Source organism: Salmo salar, chromosome ssa18 (assembly GCF_905237065.1).
Source record: "Salmo salar chromosome ssa18, Ssal_v3.1, whole genome shotgun sequence".
In the NCBI taxonomy this organism is placed as follows: domain Eukaryota; kingdom Metazoa; phylum Chordata; class Actinopteri; order Salmoniformes; family Salmonidae; genus Salmo; species Salmo salar.
Genome location: NC_059459.1, coordinates 75,887,959 through 75,907,044, shown reverse-complemented (window position 1 = coordinate 75,907,044; position 19,086 = coordinate 75,887,959). Strand labels below are relative to the sequence as shown.

The 19,086-nt window shown below is 44.0% G+C and overlaps 1 protein-coding gene and 3 non-coding genes across 5 annotated transcripts; all 4 read left to right on the top strand.

The window, feature by feature from the left end:
* The first annotated feature begins 1,528 nt into the window (after positions 1-1,528).
* On the top strand, positions 1,529-12,316 carry LOC106578080 (40S ribosomal protein S4-like). Of its 2 annotated transcripts, none has more exon segments than NM_001315011.1 (7): positions 1,529-1,553; positions 2,075-2,152; positions 3,159-3,339; positions 5,390-5,487; positions 7,766-7,937; positions 11,437-11,594; positions 12,149-12,315. In NM_001315011.1, coding segments are annotated over 7 exon segments (792 nt in total). In that variant the 5' UTR covers positions 1,529-1,550; the 3' UTR covers positions 12,251-12,315.
* On the top strand, positions 4,518-4,593 carry LOC123728859 (small nucleolar RNA SNORD61). Its single transcript, XR_006760631.1, has one exon. It is a non-coding gene; the product is annotated as a small nucleolar RNA SNORD61 (small nucleolar RNA).
* On the top strand, positions 5,575-5,649 carry LOC123728858 (small nucleolar RNA SNORD61). Its single transcript, XR_006760630.1, has one exon. It is a non-coding gene; the product is annotated as a small nucleolar RNA SNORD61 (small nucleolar RNA).
* Positions 11,650-11,786, top strand: LOC123728856 (small nucleolar RNA SNORA57). Its single transcript, XR_006760628.1, has one exon. It is a non-coding gene; the product is annotated as a small nucleolar RNA SNORA57 (small nucleolar RNA).
* Positions 12,317-19,086: the final 6,770 nt, after the last annotated feature.

The window sequence follows — 19,086 nt, the reverse complement described above, 5'->3', positions numbered from 1 at the left end:
GAAACAGGCTACAGAACAGAACATTTAATTGTTTAGTACTGATGAAGACATTTAGGCAAGACTTGCGAATCAAGATAATATTATGAAAAAAAGTTCAACTGTGTGTGCATTGTTTAGGCCTATTATAGATTTTGAGACTATGATTGATTTTGATATATAACATAGTTAAACATGAGTCACAGTGAGAGCCATATAATGTATGGGTATCATATATTACAATACAAACACTGACTTATGTATAGCTGCTAAAATAATTTAAAAATCAATACTGTATTTCTTGAGGAATTCACCTCATACAAGTACTTGGGAGTTTGACTAGACGGTACACTGTCCTTCTCTCAGCACATCAAAGCTGAGGGCTAAAATTAAATCTAGACTTGATTTCCTCTATCACAATCACTCCTCTTTCACCCCAGCTGCCAAACGAACCCTGATTCAGATGACCATCCTACCCATGCTAGATTATAGAGACATCATTTATAGATCAGCAGGTAAGGGTGCTCTCGAGTGGCTAGATGTTCTTTACCATTCGGCCAACAGATTTGTCACCAAGGCTCCTTATAGGACACATCACTGCACTCTAAACTCCTCTGTAAACTGGTCATCTCTGTTTACCCGTTGCAAGACCCACTAGTTGATGTTTATTTATAAAACCCTCTTAGGCCTCACTCCCCCTATCTGAAATATCTACTGCAGGCATCATCCTCCACATACAATACCTGTTCTGCCAGTCACATTCTGTTAAAGTTCCCCAAAGCACACACATCCCTGGGTCGCTTCTCTTTTCAGTTCGCTGCAGCTAGCGACTGGAACGAGCTGCAACAAACACTCAAACTGGACTGTTTTATCTCAGTCTCTTCATTCAAAGACTCAATAATGGACACTTACTGACAGTTGTGGCTGCTTTGTGTGATGTATTGTTGTCTCTACCTTCTTGCCCTTTGTGCTGTTGTCTGTGCCCAATAATGTTTGTACCATGTTGTGTTGCTACCATGTTGTTGTTATGTTGTGTTTCTACCATGCTGTCTTGTCATGTGTTGCTGCCTTGCTGTGTTCTTGTCTTAGGTCTCTCTTTATGTAGTGTTGTGTTGTCTCTCTTGTCGTGATGTGTGTTTTGTCCTATATTTATATTTATTTTAAATCCCAGCCCCCATCCCAGCAGGAGGCCTTTTGCCTTTCAGTAGGCCGTCATTGTAAATAAGAATAGTTTTTTAAAAATGTTTTAAATGTAACCTTTATTTAACTAGGCAAGTCAGTTAAGAACAAATTCTTATTTACAATGACGGCCTACCGGGGAACAACGGGGCAACACGACAGCATTTTACATTGTTAGCTCGGGATTCAATCCAGTTACCTTTTTTAACTGGTTTGCCAAGTTAAATAAAATAAATTTCTGACAAGTTCAAGGAACATCCATTCGCAGTTATTCTCCTCGACACTAGAGAGCGGACTAAATAAATTATGCTCGGTTTGTCCCTCATCGTGCACCGTACTCGGTCTTATTTTGCAAGGACTCAAAGTGGGAGGTCCTTTTCCCCGCAGACTCCAACATGGTGAGCCGTATTTTCTTACGATTTTCTCCCGAATCATCATCAAACATCACTTTTTCTGAATATAATATTGCACATATGACTGCAATTGTATAAAAATATATACTTTGTGCAATGGTTAGTCCCTGTATTTAAATAACAAGTTATGTCTGAAACGATTTTAGAAAAACCGATTCGTTTGACCATTCTAGCCACCGGCTAGCTGGTTAGCATCAACTAATTTCAGGCAAACATGTTTCCGTTACCACGACTTCTACGTTTAAAAGTCTATTCCCGAAGTTTATACCAGCCTTGGTAATTGAACACACCTTTTGCGGCGAGAATGTGTGTAAAATAAACCCTTTTTGTTGTGCTTTCACCGAGTAGGCCCAAGCCGGAACTCGCGTTCGTGGACACTACAGCAAATAACTAACTAGCTTGCCAACGGGTCGCATGGTATCTGAAAACGAACAGCCGTTTGTCCGATAGGCTGTTCCAGTAAAGTTTACCGCTGTGTTGTTTATCCTTGTTTTTCTGTTTACCAGGCACGAGGACCGAAGAAGCACCTGAAGCGCGTTGCAGCGCCCAAGCATTGGATGCTTGACAAGCTCACCGGAGTGTTCGTAAGTACATAGAAAGTAGCTATGTTGAAACCACAATGTTACTAGCTGGTTGCAGACTAGTATACAAATTATTAGTAAAATGTTGGGCATTCATATCTAGCCATCAGTTTACCATTATTTTCTCGACGAACATGTCATTCATTGTCTTGTCACCTACCTGTATCTCCTCACCTGGGCTGTTGGAACAACCCAACTTAACTTGATGCACGTTTCCCTCCTATTGAAAGAAAATGTGCTTACTTGTCAAGTTTTTCTTCTTCATTATTAAAGTGAGCACCGCAAACAGTTCATGCCGTTGCTGGAAGGCGCTACATACTCAATTCGAGTCTTTACTGCTGTAGGGTGGTGCCTGTATACTTGTGCTTCTGAGCAGAGCTGTTGTAAAGCAAGTGAGTTTGTTTATACTAGACCCCACCTACAGTCAACCAATTACATCAATGCAGAATTTTGCTGGGGCGTAGTACGGAACTCAACTGTAGCCGCGATTGCATCGCACCATCCATATGGCGCCTCCGACTAACGTTTTTGTATCAAGCATAAACAAACGTTTTTAACCAATGAAGGTGTTTGTTTGCAACATGCATAGTTGTAGTCGTTTGCTATTTCGTCTACTGAACAGTTGTGGCTTTCCCACCCATCCTAACCCCATTCCCCACATACTCTCTCCTCCCTGTGTATAGTGGTCTGCTATCCCTGCATTGTCTATAGCTGCCATTGTTAATCAAGTTAGACTCAGCTACGTAATGTTGCCACAAGCAGCACCACAGATATTGCGACGAGCGAGAACTTCACTCTGCGTATGGCGTATGAAGCTGGGTTTGCTTCACGCTGTCATGTGGGAATTCTGGGACCCAAACTGGAAGTTTAGCCTCGTGCTTCAATGCACTCAGTAGTTGCGGATATTGACCCACTATGCTGTTTACTTCTTGCATCTACGTCATATTGTTGAATCCACCTTTTAAATGCTCTCATAGTTACAGTGCCTAACCTTATTCTCCCCCTCTAGGCTCCTCGTCCCTCCACTGGTCCCCACAAGCTGAGGGAGTGCCTGCCCCTCATCATCTTCCTCAGGAACCGTCTGAAGTACGCCCTGACCGGAGATGAGGTCAAGAAGATATGCATGCAAAGGTTCATCAAGATCGACGGCAAGGTCCGCACTGATATCACCTACCCCGCTGGCTTCATGGGTAAGTCTGGCTGGGGGACAGGGGTTGGGTGAGGAAGGGAACCATAGGGATGGCAATGGGAGAAGCCAAGGACTACATAAGGGTGTGTAAATGTTCCGCTTGCTCCTTTCGGGGTTAGGCGATGAAGGTCTGTGCCTGTCATATTCCCTTAAGAGACCTTTGCTTGAAAAATTGAGGAATAAACCCTCCCCCTGCAATATTAGTTTGTCTCTTTTGAGACACCATAGCAACAACATAGCCAGTACACACTTCCACAAATTATTTTAAGATAAAAATAAGAAGTATGTAAATGTCATTCTTACAGATCTTAGTTGTGCAATTTTAGATCGGATGTTTGGTGCCATATTTTTTACCTTTTATTTCATTGAATGATAAACACTTCATTGAAGAATCACGTCCATAGTTCCCATTCCTGCTAGGAGTAGTACTGTTGACCAATCACTGACGAAGAGTCGTAGCTTTCCGCTATCGAACTTCGTGCGTAACTACGGGGGAAAATGGATTGTAAATTGGCTTATACCACTGGTTCTCAATCCTGGTCCTGGGGACCTAAAGGGGTGCATGGTTTTGCTCTAGCACTACACAGCTGATTCAACTCATCAAAAGGCTTTGATTTGAATCAGGTGTGTAGGGCAAAAACAGAAATGTGCACCCCTTTGTGTCCTCAGGACCAGGATTGAGAATCACTGGCTTAGACTGACAACATGTAAACTATTTTGACTCTCAATGTTTATTGAAAACCCATACATTTTGCACAATGAGCACTTGTCTTTATTAGACATCTTTGCAGTTGATGGTTAGCTAGCGCTCTTATTTAATATTTTTTTGCCATATTAGGATTGAAATGAGCGCAGTCAAAACGCCTCAAAACAACATGGCTTCAAGAATACGATACAAATCACTTATGATTCCCACATGGCTGCTTGTCATTGTTGCTATGTGACGTCAGAATCGTAACTCATGCCTTCCTGTGTCATTTTCTTTAAGTTGTCGGCCAACCCGTCCGTGCAAACGGTTAAGGCATGCTTCGTAGTCTTGTGTGGCGAGTGAAGGAGCGATACTAGCAAAGTCCTACATGCATCCTCCCTTGACGCAATCACAAATTTTAGGTCATTGATCTGGCGAAAGCAACGCTAGAAGCATCTGTTTTTCACCTAAGCCAGTGACGAATGTAGAGGGCAATGAAGACATACTTTGGTTTTGATCAACGAGCTGAAATAAATCTCACCAATACCTCTAAGAAGTTCTGAGCTCTAATCAATAGGATGTGTATTTTTAAGTATTCAAACTGGGCCTAGGTCACTAAACATGGCGCTAAAGCTCCCCTGATTCCTTTCTACAGGAATTGTTTAGTTGGAGCTAGATGGGCTGTAAGGCACTAAAGGTAATGGCTGGCTTGCTCTGGGCTTTTAGGACAGTGAATGATTTAAAATGAGGTTTGTGATAGTGGTGCTGCTTGGTGTTACTGGTTAGCTGTAAGACCAGATGGTCACTTCAAGGGATTAAGTCAGTTCTTAGGTCTACACCCCTGGGGCTCCCATATACACGCCACCAAACCAATAGACATTCGCTGTCTTATATTCACGTTTTTCACGGGTGCACGTATTCCCACACACACAGTAAGTCTTAGCACCTTTATCCCTGCCAAGAGCGGCGACGACAGTGTCGTTGATTAATTTCCTAGACCAGGTGAATCAGCCCACCATGTCACACCTCTCCTTCACTGGACCATATCACGCTGTGGAGAAGCGCTCTTCAATTTCCTTGTTTCTCACGTCCTTCCTCTACCCATTGGATGAGAAGGTCAGAGGGGAGGGTCTGAGATGTAGTCTAGCTTGTCTAAAATATTGTCGACTTTCATTCCGTTAGTCAATAACAGTTGACCCATCTGAAGTGTTTCCAAATATGAGGATGTAATGGTAACTGATTTGATTCAAAAGCTGTGTTTTTGTTTTGTTCTAGTTCAGCCTTGACACACTGAATGTTGTTGTGGTGTTTGTCTGTGTTCTGGATGTGATCATTGACTAATGCATGTGCTATGTCTGTCTAGATGTGATCAGTATTGAGAAGACTGGAGAGCACTTCCGTCTGATCTACGATGTGAAGGGACGTTTCACCGTGCACCGCATCACTGCTGAGGAGGCCCAGGTATGACACACGTTGTTACTGTATAATCCCACCTTTTTTTAAACCCGAGCAGTACCATATAGTTGGCTGACTCTTCTGTATGACGGAGCAATGAAGACAATAATTGGTTTTGATCAACGAGCTGAAAAACCCTCACCAATACCTCTAAGAAGTTCTGAGCTCCAAACAAAGGAATTAACTGAATACTAATGTGAAATGGTTGTTTTCTACCTTTTGGTGTAAATAAATGCCTTCCGTGATTTCAGTCGGATAACTTGTGCTTGTGGAGCTACACTGCGTACAGTGTTTTCAGACCCCTTGACTTTTTCCACATTTCGTTACGTTACAGCCTTATTCTAAAATGGATTCTATTTTTCATCAGCAGTCTACACACTAGCCCACAATGACAAAGTGAAAACAACAGGTTTTTAGAAATGTTTGCAAATGTATTAAAAGTACAAAACAGAACTTATTTACATAAGTATTCAGACTCTTTGCTATGAGACTCAAAATTGAGCTCAGGTTTATCCTGTTCCCATTGATCATCCTTGAGATGTTTCTACAACTTGATTGGAGTCCACCTGTGGTAAATTCAACTGATTGGACAAGATTCTGAAAGGCGCACACACCTGTCTATATAAGGTCCCACAGTTCACAGTGCATGTCACAGCAAAAACCAAGCCATGAGTTCACAGGAATTGTCTGTAGATTGTCGAGCCAGGGAGGTGACCAAGAACCTGATGCTCACGCTGACAGAGCGCCAGAGTTCCTCTGTGGAGATGGGAGAACTTTCCGGAAGGACAATCATCTCTGCAGCACTCCACCAATCAGGCCTTTATGGTAGTGGCCAGACAGAAGCCACTCCTCAGTAAAAGGCACATAACTACCTGCTAGGAGTTTGCCAAAAGGCACCTAAATGACTCTCAGACCATGAGAAACAAGATTCTTTGGTCTGATGAAACCAAGATTTAACACTTTGGCCTGACAGTCAAGTGTCATGTCTGGAGGAAACCTGGCACCATCCCTATGGTGAAGCATGGTGGTAGCAGCATCATGCTGTGGGGATGTTTTTCAGCGGCAGGGACTGGGAGACTAGTCAGGATTGAAAACCTGCTCCACAGTGCTCAGACTGGGGTGACGGTTCACCTTCCAACAGGACAGCAACCCTAAGCACACAGCCAAGACAACGCAGGAGTGGCTTTAAGTCTCAATGTCCTTGAGTGGCCCAGCCAGAGCCTGGACTTGAACCTGATCAAACATCTCTGGAGAGACCTGAAAATAGCTGTGCAGTGACGCTCCCCATCCAACCTGACAGAGGTTGAGAGGATCTGCAGAGAAGAATGGGAGAAACTCCCCAAATACAGGTGTGCCAAGCATAGCCCAATAGATTCAAGGCAGTAATTGCTGCTAAAGGTGCTTCAACAAAGTAATGAATAAAAGGTCTGAATCAGTTATTAAAAAAAATAATAATAATATCAAAAATGCATTACCTGTTTTTGCTTTGTCATTATGGGGTGTTGTGTGTAGATTAGGGGGGACGATTGAATCAATTTTAGAATAAGGCTGTAACGTAACAACGTGGAGAAAGTCAAGGGGTCTGAATACTTTCTGAATGCACTGTGTGTGTGTATGTGGACACCCCTTCAAATTAGTGAATTCTATTTTAGCCACACCCGTTACTGACCGATGTAGAAAATTGAGCACACAGCCACGTTTCTGTGCTTTCAACTTTGTGCTAACAGTTTGGGGAAGGCCCTTTCCTGTTTCAGCATGAAAATGCTCCTGTGCACAAAGCAAGGTCCATACAGAAATGGTTTTATTGAGATCGGTGTGGATGAACTTGACTGGCTTGCACAGAGCCCTGACCTCAATCCCATCAAACACCTTTGGGATGAATTGGCACGCCGACTGAAAGCATGGCCTTATCGCCCAACATCAGTGCCCGACCTCACCAATCAATGTTCTTGTGGCTGAAGGGAAGAAGCATATGTGGCAAGTCCTCACAGCAATGTTCCAACTACTAGTGGAAAGCCTTCCCAGAAGAGTGGAGGCTGTTATAGCAGCAAAGGGGGGACCAACTCCATATTGAGATATTCGATGAGCAGGTCTCCACATACTTCTGTTTGTGTAGTATAGTTGGGGTTCAGACCCCAAAACCTAGCGCTTGTCAAATCAACTTTTGAGACATTTTTGGATTTAAGTGCTTAAGTTACCCGGCCTAGACTCTATAAACTGGGTTTGGAAGGCCCTACCATAACAATCACTCACTCTACACTCTCCCGTCTTACCCCCTCTCCAGTACAAGCTGTGTAAGGTGAAGAAGAACCTGATGGGTACCAAGGGAGTCCCCGCGCTGGTGACCCATGACGCCCGTACCATCCGCTACCCAGACCCCCTCATCAAGGTCAACGACACAGTCCGCATCGACCTCGCCACCGGCAAGATCACAGAACACATCAAGTTCGACACAGGTAACATGATTTTATTGAACTTCTAATGACATAAAGATGTGGTTTGATACCGGTGTGGAAGTGGGTCTAGAGATTGGGGATTGACTTGTCTTGCATTTAAGTATTTTAACAGATTTTATTTATTACTTACTTACTACATAAAGTGCTTTGAGTATATAAGTGAAGCTCCTCATCCTCCACCAATGTGGGGCAACCATTTTGTGAAATTGAAGTAAAATGTTAACCTCTATGGGCTAGAGCGTCCCACCCGTGGTGCACTCCATCAACAGCAGGTGCATTTCAAGAGCGGCAAATTTGAATCCAAATAAATTGAAAAATTTGAATTTTGACAACATACAACTATTTTACACCCTTTGAAAGATAAACATCTCCTTAATCTAACCACGTTTTACGATTTCAAAAAGGTTTTACGGCGAAAGCATAAATTTAGAGTATGTTAGGACAGTACATTTACAAGAGTTGTGTGTAATGTTTTGTCAATTCAAAGACAGGGTCACCAAAACCATAAAACCAGCTAAAATGATGCACTAACCTTTTACAATCTCCATCAGATGACACTCCTAGGACATTATGTTAGACAATGCATGCATTTTTAGTTCTATCAAGTTCATATTTATATCCAAAAACAGCGTTTTACTATGGCATTGATGTTGAGGAAATCGTTTCCCTCCAATAACCGGCAGTCAAGTCAACACCACAAATTAAATAATTAAAATTAGAAAACATTGGTAAAATATTATATTGTCATTTAAAGAATTATAGATTTACATCTCTTGAACCCAATCAACTTGCCAGATTTAAAAATAACCTTACTGGGAAATCACACTTTGCAATAATCTGAGCACTGCGCCCAGAAAAATACGCGTTGCGATACAGACTAGACGTCATGTTGGGGAGATCTAAAATCGAAAATACTATGTAAATAATCCATTACCTTTGATTCTCTTCATCAGATGTCACTTCCAGGTATCACAGGTCCATAACGAATGTAGTTTTGTTCAAAAAAGCTCATTTATGTCCAAAAATCTCCGTCTTGTTAGCACATGATCTAAGCCAGCCGGACTTCCGTCATGAACGAGGGGAAAACATATATTTACGTTCGTTCAAACATGTCAAACGTTGTATAGCATAAATCATTAGGGCCTTTTTAACCAGAACATGAATAATATTCAAGGTGGACGAATGCATACTCTTTTATAACGTATTGGAACGAGGGTACCCAACATGAACTCGCGCGCCAGGTGTCTAATGGGCCATCATCGTTCCATGGCTCTTGTTCGGTCAGATCTCCCTCCAGAAGACTCAAAACACTTTGTAAAGGCTGGTGACATCTAGTGGAAGCAATAGGAAGTGCCAAAATATTCCTCAGCCCCTGTGTTTTTCAATGGGATAGGTTTAAAGGTAATACAACACATCAGGTATCCACTTCCTGTCAGAAAATGTCTCAGGGTTTTGCCTGCCAAATGAGTTCTGTTATACTCACAGACACCATTCAAACAGTTTTAGAAAATGTAGGGTGTTTTCTATCCATATGTAATAAGTATATGCATATTCTAGTTACTGGGTAGGAGTGGTAACCAGATTAAATCGGGTATGTTTTTTTATCCAGCCGTGTCAATACTGCCCCCTAGCCCTAACAGGTTTTAAGCAGGATTAATTGGTGCTGCTTGTTCAGTGCTGTTATGTCGGTCCCCCTGCACACCAACTAGTTTCCTACTATCCCTGTCTGCATGCCGTGGCTGACGGACGCTTGGCCTCGACACCTTTTCACACAGGCAATTTACAACTTTGTTTTGGTACTCTGCAAAAACAAAATACATTATGGGAAAGTAATATCTGTTCATTCAGACCATTGTCTCCATAACCATTCTTGGAAAGTTTTTATTTAAAAAAAAAAAAAAATGTGCGGATGTGACTTAACCTGTTAGGGCTAGGGGGCAGCATTTGCACGTCTGGATAAAAAAAATGTACCCGATTTAATCTGGTTACTAAACCTACCCAGTAACTAGAATATGCATATACTTATTATATATGGATAGAAAACACTCTAAAGTTTCTAAAACTGTTTGAATGGTGTCTGTGAGTATAACAGAACTCATTTGGCAGGCAAAACCCTGAGACATTTTCTGACAGGAAGTGGATACCTGATGTGTTGTATTACCTTTAAACCTATCCCATTGAAAAACACAGGGGCTGAGGAATATTTTGGCACTTCCTATTGCTTCCACTAGATGTCACCAGCCTTTACAAAGTGTTTTGAGTCTTCTGGAGGAAGATCTGACCGAACAAGAGCCATGGAAAGATGATGGCCCATTAGACACCTGGCGCGCGAGTTCATGTTGGGTACCCTCGTTCCAATACGTTATAAAAGAGAATGCATTCGTCCACCTTGAATATTATTCATGTTCTGGTTAAAAAAGGCCCTAATGATTTATGCTATACAACGTTTGACATGTTTGAACGAACGTAAATATATTTTTTCCCCTCGTTCATGAAGTGAAGTCCGGCGGGCTTAGATCATGTGCTAACAAGACGGAGATTTTTGGACATAAATGATGAGCTTTTTTGAACAAAACTACATTCGTTATGGACCTGTGATACCTGGAAGTGACATCTGATGAAGAGAATCAAAGGTAATGGATTATTTACATAGTATTTTCGATTTTAGATCTCCCCAACATGACGTCTAGTCTGTATCGCAACGCGTATTTTTCTGGGCGCAGTGCTCAGATTATTGCAAAGTGTGATTTCCCAGTAAGGTTATTTTTAAATCTGGCAAGTTGATTGCGTTCAAGAGATGTAAATCTATAATTCTTTAAATGACAATATCATATTTTACCAATGTTTTCTAATTTTAATTATTTAATTTGTGGCGCTGACTTGACTGCCGGTTATTGGAGGGAAACGATTTCCTCAACATCAATGCCATAGTAAAACGCTGTTTTTGGATATAAATATGAACTTGATAGAACTAAAAATGCATGCATTGTCTAACATAATGTCCTAGGAGTGTCATCTGATGGAGATTGTAAAAGGTTAGTGCATCATTTTAGCTGGTTTTATGGTTTTGGTGACCCTGTCTTTGAATTGACAAAACATTACACACAACTCTTGTAAATGTACTGTCCTAACATACTCTAAATTTATGCTTTCGCCGTAAAACCTTTTTGAAATCGTAAAACGTGGTTAGATTAAGGAGATGTTTATCTTTCAAAGGGTGTAAAATAGTTGTATGTTTGAAAAATTTGAATTTTGACATTTATTTGGATTCAAATTTGCCGCTCTTGAAATGCACCTGCTGTTGAAGGAGTGCACCACGGGTGGCACGCTAGCGTCCCACCTAGCCCATAGAGGTTAAGCAAAACAACACTACGACCCAATCAAACTTGGCATTCTTCTGAAGCAGTTCTAACCCTCTTCTCTCCACCCTCTTCTCTCCACCCTCTTCTCTCCACCCTCTTCTCTCCACCCTCTTCTCTCCACCCTCTTCTCCTCGTAGGTAACCTGTGCATGGTGACTGGCGGTGCCAATTTGGGGAGGATTGGTATCATCACTAACCGGGAAAGGCACCCTGGCTCGTTTGACGTGGTTCACGTCAAAGACAGCGCTGGAAACATCTTCGCCACCAGGCTGGGAAACATCTTCATCATTGGCAAGGTGAGCAGAGGAGTTGAGCACTAACATGCAAAAACACGTTGAAGACAACTCAACCCCTCCATTTCTTGACACGCGTGTAGTTGCTCAGTACTCGTGTGTGTGATTGTACGGAGGTAGAACAAAGCCAATGCTATGTCTTCGGTGCCAGTGTGATGTTGTCTGCTGGTTCTATCCTCAATCGCTGGCACACTTTACAATGATGAAGAGCAGGTTCACATCTATACAAAACCAAGTAGATTGTTTTTAATGTTATACTCTTCTGTCTGCTGGGGTGGGGACTTGGATGGAGATTAAGTTGTTACCATACGTTCTCATATTCTGGTCTTTTTCCCAACCAGCATGATCACTTCTTAAAAGCATCATGTCACTTTTCAAAGTTATTTATATAGTCCTCTTCCTGTCCCATGTTGAACGCATGCCCATTTCCTCTTGAGATCTGTCTCTAGTTATCTCAGTTCTGATGGCTAAAACTTCATGTGTATAACTTTAATAGTTGAATGTGAGTTGCACCTGTTCCCTTCAAATGTCCTGATGTTTTCTCCTTCCCCTCCCAGGGAAACAAGCCTTGGGTGTCCCTGCCCCGTGGAAAGGGTATCCGCCTCACAATCGCTGAGGAGCGGGACAAGAGAATCGCTGCCAAGGCCGGCAGCAGCTAAATCCTATATGTAGGTCTAGGCATCCTGGCTTTGAAATAAAAAACATGTTATTTACAACAAAAGCCATCCGCTGACTGGACTTCTGTTTTCCGTGTTGTTTAGTAAGTGATTTGTAAATGTAGATTTTCAGAGCAGCTTCCCCCAACAAATGGGCTCACAGACTTCAATAGTAGTTTCAATCTTCACATGAGTGATATTTTATGTCTCCCAGAATCTCCCCTCAACATTATCATGCACTGGGATTTCTAGGGTGGAGTTGGGGACCAATTGAGACCATAGAGAAGAAAAGCTTGTGTTCCAAATGGCACACTGTTCCCTATATAGTGCACCACTTTTGACCAGGCACCATAGGCCTTTGGGGCCTTATTTATTAACCTTGCTGATGTACAGAATATACCCCAGAACATGCGTGTGCCAGTTTTCGGAAGTTGGCGTTTATAAAAACTGAACTTGACATGAACGTGTGCTTATCTTTTAGATCATGTGCTGTTTCTAGTGGTTGGAAGTATTGCATTGCAAGCATGTAAGTAGCCAAGTGTTTTGTGAAAACGGGGATATGATGGTAACTTCTTCATATGAAGAAAAACAGGTTAATAAGATGCAATCATTTGCCGTTAGTGAGAAACTTTGCGTTTTCAAATTTTTTAAACGGACATCTTATTTCCTAGGCTAATGCGTTTCGGAGATTGTACAATTCCTCACGACTTCTGTCACCGTATGGTTTCATACGAAGTAGCCTATAGGCCTACAAGTCGGGAGACCATTCGTCCCGTTTCTCGTTTAATTGGACCCACGTCACCGTAGTAAATAAGCTTTTTCAAGTATTTTTGCTCTGCCATCGGATCCGGAGAGCATGTTTAACGGTGGAACCGACGGTTGTAGGCTACTTCTGTAGTTTACGTCGGAATAGTCTTTAACTTTCTAATTTCTCAAATATTTAAGTTATAGCCATTTTCATAGCCTATTCAGCTATAAGTATTTTGCTCTGCATCAGAAAGGAAGTGTGATTTTAAAACAAAATGTAACAGTTGAACAAGTGAACAGGCACTTGCTCTTTTGCGTTGAAGTGTTTATGGCTATCATTGTTAGGTACAAAATGTTTCAGTATTTGCGGGCAGTGCAGCATTATTTTCCACAGCCATTCCCAATCGTTTTTGTCTTTCATTAAACTGTTTTTCTGTCGGATGGCCTAGGCCCACCGCAAGTGTTCTGCCAACACCTCCAAAGACCTTGTAGCAAGTTCGCCATTGCCATTTTCTTTTAGGAAATTGCCTTGGCCTAATTCTGATACTTCCAAAGGATGCAGCAAATAAGGGCGTTATTCTCACCACAAAAGGTCAATGATGTGAGTTTCAGTCTAAATTGTAACGCTCATTCACACGTGTGCAGTTACGGATGGATCTGATTAATGACAGGAAGTGTATGTATGGTGTGCGCCAAGTTTATAAATATTTTTGTATGTGTGCAGGCTTTATAGAAATGGCGCATGCCATATTTATAGGGAAATGTATGGCACAGTTATACTTGAGGCTCCTGGTCAAGTAGTGCACTATATAGGGTGCCATATGGTATGCTGACTAACTGATGGTCATGGTTTGGCAGTGATGCTGAGGGGTGGGAAGGTGGTCTGTTTTATAATTACAGATGACAAGGGGTTCTCACCCCCGCCTTCTCACCTGTTTGTGAAGCCGCGACAGTCTCTTCCTCAGAGACTGAAGAGGAAACAAGACACTTTTTTTTTCTGTGTCAATGAACTAAGTAGACCAGACCCAGCTGCTATGGCATTGGTGTCTATGGGCGAGCCATCTCTTTAAGCAGACAGGAACTCACCATTTTGTTTTTCATGGTAAACGGCTTGAGTGAACGATCTTTATTTATCCACCATCTTTGTTACTAATTGCTGGACACTTTATTCTCCATCCCTTTCCACCATTCCAGTCGAGTGTATCAGAAGGATCTTCTCCTTGGCCTTTAATCAATTAGATTTGCTTACCTCCTGCGTCCTCGCCTGCTTTTGAAAAAGGGAGTCAGGACGGAGTGTGAAAGTGGATGGTATTTCTCCACTCGCACATCATTAGGCAACTTAATTTTACAGGGGTGGATCCCTGAATGTGTTAAATTACCAAAACAAATGAAGTTAGTTGTGCAAGCATATTGTTTTGGAACGCGTGGATGGTTTTCTCTGACAAAACATAAGGGGGTGTGCCAGAGATATCGACAGTCTTCTGCAGTAGGATACACATGAGTATCCTCAATGAAAGGTGGCTATCGATGGGTGCACTACTTTCGGATATGGCCCCTATGTAGGGAATGGTATTCTGTTTGGGATGCAGTCGTGATGGTATATCGATGAAAGCAGTATGTTCATATTTTACCTTAACCTGACTAGCTTTTTCTACATCAGATTAATTGAAAGGAGATGAGAAGAGCTGCAGTAGGGATCCTCTTTAGACTTGACATGCACCCTGAGTGTGTGATGGCTGGAGCACGTCCTCCCTTCTATCTCCCTCCCTATTCAGGTGGCTGGTCTCTATCCCTCTCATCCCCTCTTCCTGATGTCTCCATGGCCCCATCACCCCCTCCTTTTCTGTTCAGGTGGCGTCATCCTTTCCCCCCTCCATCCTTCCCTCTCATTCCTACCCTTCTATCGCTCCCTTCTCTGTTCAGGAGGCTGGTCACCTCATCCATCCCTCCCTCCCTCCCTCCCTCCTGTTCCTGAGTCCTCCAGAAGGCATTATGGACCCTGCTGAGAGACGGCCTGTTCCTCCCACTTGGCCTGCACACTCACCTAGGGAAGGACTGTGTGTGTGTGTGTGTGTGTGTGTGTGTGTGTGAGAGAGAGTCTTAGTGTCGTGTCCTGATCCTCCAGGAGGAACTTGGCCTACGGACTCACATCACCACTACACACCACAACACACCCCGCAGGAGTTGGAGAGTGTGTGTGTGTGGGCATGGATGGCAGGACGGGACACATGACTGACCATTAAAAAAAAAATGCATGAAATGAAATGTATGCATTCATTACTGTAAGTCGCTCTGCATAAGAGCGTCTGCTAAATGACTAAAATGTAAATGTATATCTCTGACACACCACTACAGCAACGTCCTCGGCTGGTTAATTTTAGGGACGAGAAGTGTGTGTGTGTGGCTAAATCTGAGAGGGAATAAGTATCTTCAGACTTGTAGATGGATGTTTAGGGTCTGCCGTCTGACGCTAGAGATTCTGCCGTCTAACGCTAGAGATTCTGCCGTCTGACGCTAGAGATTCTGCCGTCTGACGCTAGAGATTCTGCCGTCTGACGCTAGAGATTCTGCCGTCTGACGCTAGAGATTCTGCCGTCTGACGCTAGAGATTCTGCCGTCTGACGCTAGAGATTCTGCCGTCTGACGCTAGAGATTCTGCCGTCTGACGCTAGAGATTCTGCCGTCTGACGCTAGAGATTCTGCCGTCTGACGCTAGAGATTCTGCCGTCTGACGCTAGAGATTCTGCCGTCTGACGCTAGAGATTCTGCCGTCTGACGCTAGAGATTCTGCCGTCTGACGCTAGAGATTCTGCCGTCTGACGCTAGAGATTCTGCCGTCTGACGCTAGAGATTCTGCCGTCTGACGGTAGAGATTCTGCCGTCTAACGCTAGAGATTCTGACGCTAGAGATTGGGGGAATGTGCATTTGTTTGAATGAGATCTATGCAGCTGTGTTATATTATCTTTGTCTAGTCACAACTGAACTTGTGTGAGTGACTTATCATTCAGTTCCAGCATTAATTTACCTGCCACCTACCCACTCAATATAACTGACCATTTTGGATGTTCTGATCACAGGCTTTGATGCTTGAAGTCGTTCCAAACTTTACTTTACTTCTGGAAGTTTTTTTGCACGAAGGCTGTTCCAGCATTTTTTACTGTCCAGCATCAACTACTTAGTGTTTCATCCCCTTTATCAAAGAGCTCCTCATGGATTAACTATAAACTAAATAAGTGCTTCTCTCCTGTGTCTCTTCATTCCAAACTTTATTGACATTGTTTCCAGGGACAAAGGCTAAGTAATACTCAGAAATATCCTCTCTTTTGAGATGCAGAACTGTACACACACACACACACACACTGTTTGAAGGGTGTAATGTGAGCTTGGCCAGGCTCCTGCTCTGCTCTGCTCCTGGCTGCAGAAAGAAAACAACCTATTTGATGTGAACAGAACAGAACTTGGATTCACCAGAGACCCAGTTAGTGTTTGACCAGACCTGGGCTCAAATCCTATTTGAAATCTTTTGAGTGTTCCCTTAAGCCTGCCTGGAGTGCCAGGTGGGTGGGGTTTACAGTTGTGGGACTATTCTATTGGTCAATCAAGCTCAGATAAAGTATTTGAAATGATTTCAAATACTATTTGAACCCAGGTCCGCTTTAAACTGGTACATTTGGCGGAGGAATAATGGGCCATACGGAAATAAATAACATGCATTCAAAGAAAAGCAAAATAATACTGTGAGGGTGGCAGAGAGGAAGAAAAGGAGGGGGTGGAGTGATTCTGGAAGAGTTTGAGCTCATACGTTAGAGCAATGAAGTGGGTTGGACATGCCGAGAAACAATGAACACAGGGAAGGAAGGGTTGGGGACAGATGTTTCCAATCAATTGCGCTTCCATCATGTGATGGACAGATGGGCGGTGTGTGTGTGTTTATGTGTTAGTGTGTTCATGTGGTCACTGTTTATGGAAATCGCATCAGCAGCCGTGGGAAACATCCACATGATTAGATTAGTGTACATGACATGGTGTATGACGTAGCCTACCTTCTCCTTCCAATAACTCTCCCACTCTGTCTTTCTTGCTCCCCCTCTCTCGCTCCACTGTTGATGTTTTCAATTGTGCCAATAAAGACCTTGTCTCTCCCCCCTTTCTCTCTCCTTTTTTCTCCCTCTTTCTGAGACACCTCTCGTTACCTCAACAACCTCTCTCGCTCTCTCCCTTAGTCCCTTATAGTTAAGACACAGACAGACTGCATGAACTGCATCTACAGCACACGGCTGGGGCTACAGCACACGGCTGGGGCTACAGCACACGGCTGGGGCTACAGCACACGGCTGGGGCTACAGCACACGGCTGGGGCTACAGCACACGGCTGGGGCTACAGCATACGGCTGCGGCTACAGTTTACTGCTGGGGCTACAGTATACGGCTGCGGCTACAGTATACGGCTGGGGCTACAGTATACTGCTGGGGCTACAGTATACGGCTGGGGCTACAGTTTACTGCTGGGGCTACAGTTTACTGCTGGGGCTACAGTATACGGCTGCGGCTATATGGCTGCGGCTACAGTACATGGCTGGGGCTATATGGCTGTGGCTACAGTATACGGCTGGGGCTACATTGTACGGCTGGGTCTACAGTATACTGCTGGGGCTACGGTATACTGCTGGGGCTACGGTATACTGCTGGGTCTACGGTTTACTGCTGGGGCTACAGTACACGGCTGGGGCTGCAGTATATTGCTGGGGCTACATTGTATGGCTGTGTCTACAGTATACGGCTGGGGCTACAGTATACTGCTAGGGCTACAGTATACAGCTGGGGCTAAATTGCAGGGGCTACAGTGTACGGCTGGGGCTACAGTGTACGGCTGAGGCTACAGTGTACTGTTGGGGCTACATTGTACTGTTGGGGCTACAGTGTACTGTTGGGGCTACATTGTACTGTTGGGGCTACAGTGTACTGTTGGGGCTACAGTGTACTGTTGGGGCTACAGTGTACTGTTGGGGCTACATTGTACTGTTGGGGCTACATTGTACTGTTGGGGCTACAGTGTATGGCTGGGGCTATAGTATACTGCAGGGCTACATTATACTGCTGGGGCTACAGTATACTGCTGGGCTACATTATACTGCTGGGGCTGTATTGCTGGGGCTACAGTATACTGCTGGGGCTACAGTGTACTTGTGGGGATATACGGCTGGGACTATAGTGTATGGCTGGGACTATAGTGTATGGCTGGGGCTACAGTATATGGCTGGGGCTACAGTATATGGCTGGGGCTACAGTATATGGCTGGGGCTACAGTATATGGTTGGGGCTACAGTATACTGCTGCAGCTACAGTATACGGCTGGGGCTACAGTATACGGCTGGGGCTACAGTATACGGCTGGGGCTACAGTATACGGCTGCGGCTACAGTATACGGCTGGGGCTACAGTTTACTGCTGGGGCTACAGTATACGGCTGGGGCTACAGTTTACTGCTGGGGCTACAGTATACGGCTGGGGCTACAGTATACGGCTGGGGCTATATGGCAGGGTTTATAGTATACGGCTGGGCTGAGGGGATTGTTGGGATTTGGGGGATTGTGGCTGGGCTGGTGTTATTGTTGGGACTTGGGGGATTGTTGGGACTGGGGGGATTGTTGCTGGGCTGGGGATGGCTGAGGGGGACGAGATGTGCTCCTTTAGTGTAGGAAGGGATTTCATAGTCGACATAGAGAGGAAAAGAGAGTTGAGAGTTGGCGTGGAGAGAAAGCAGGGAATGTGGGTCAGAGGGGAAGAGAGGGAGAGAAAGAGAGAGATGGGAGTGGTGAGGGGGTCAAAGAGAGGGAGAGAAAGAGAGAGATGGGAGTGGTGAGGGGGTCAAAGAGAAAGAGAGAGATGGGAGTGGTGAGGGGGTCAAAGAGAAAGAGAGAGATGGGAGTGGTGAGGGGGTCAAAGAGAAAGAGAGAGATGGGAGTGGTGAGGGGGTCAAAGAGAAAGAGAGAGATGGGAGTGGTGAGGGGGTCAAAGAGAAAGAGAGATGGGAGTGGTGAGGGGGTCAAAGAGAGGGAGAGAGATGGGAGTGGTGAGGGGGTCAAAGAGAA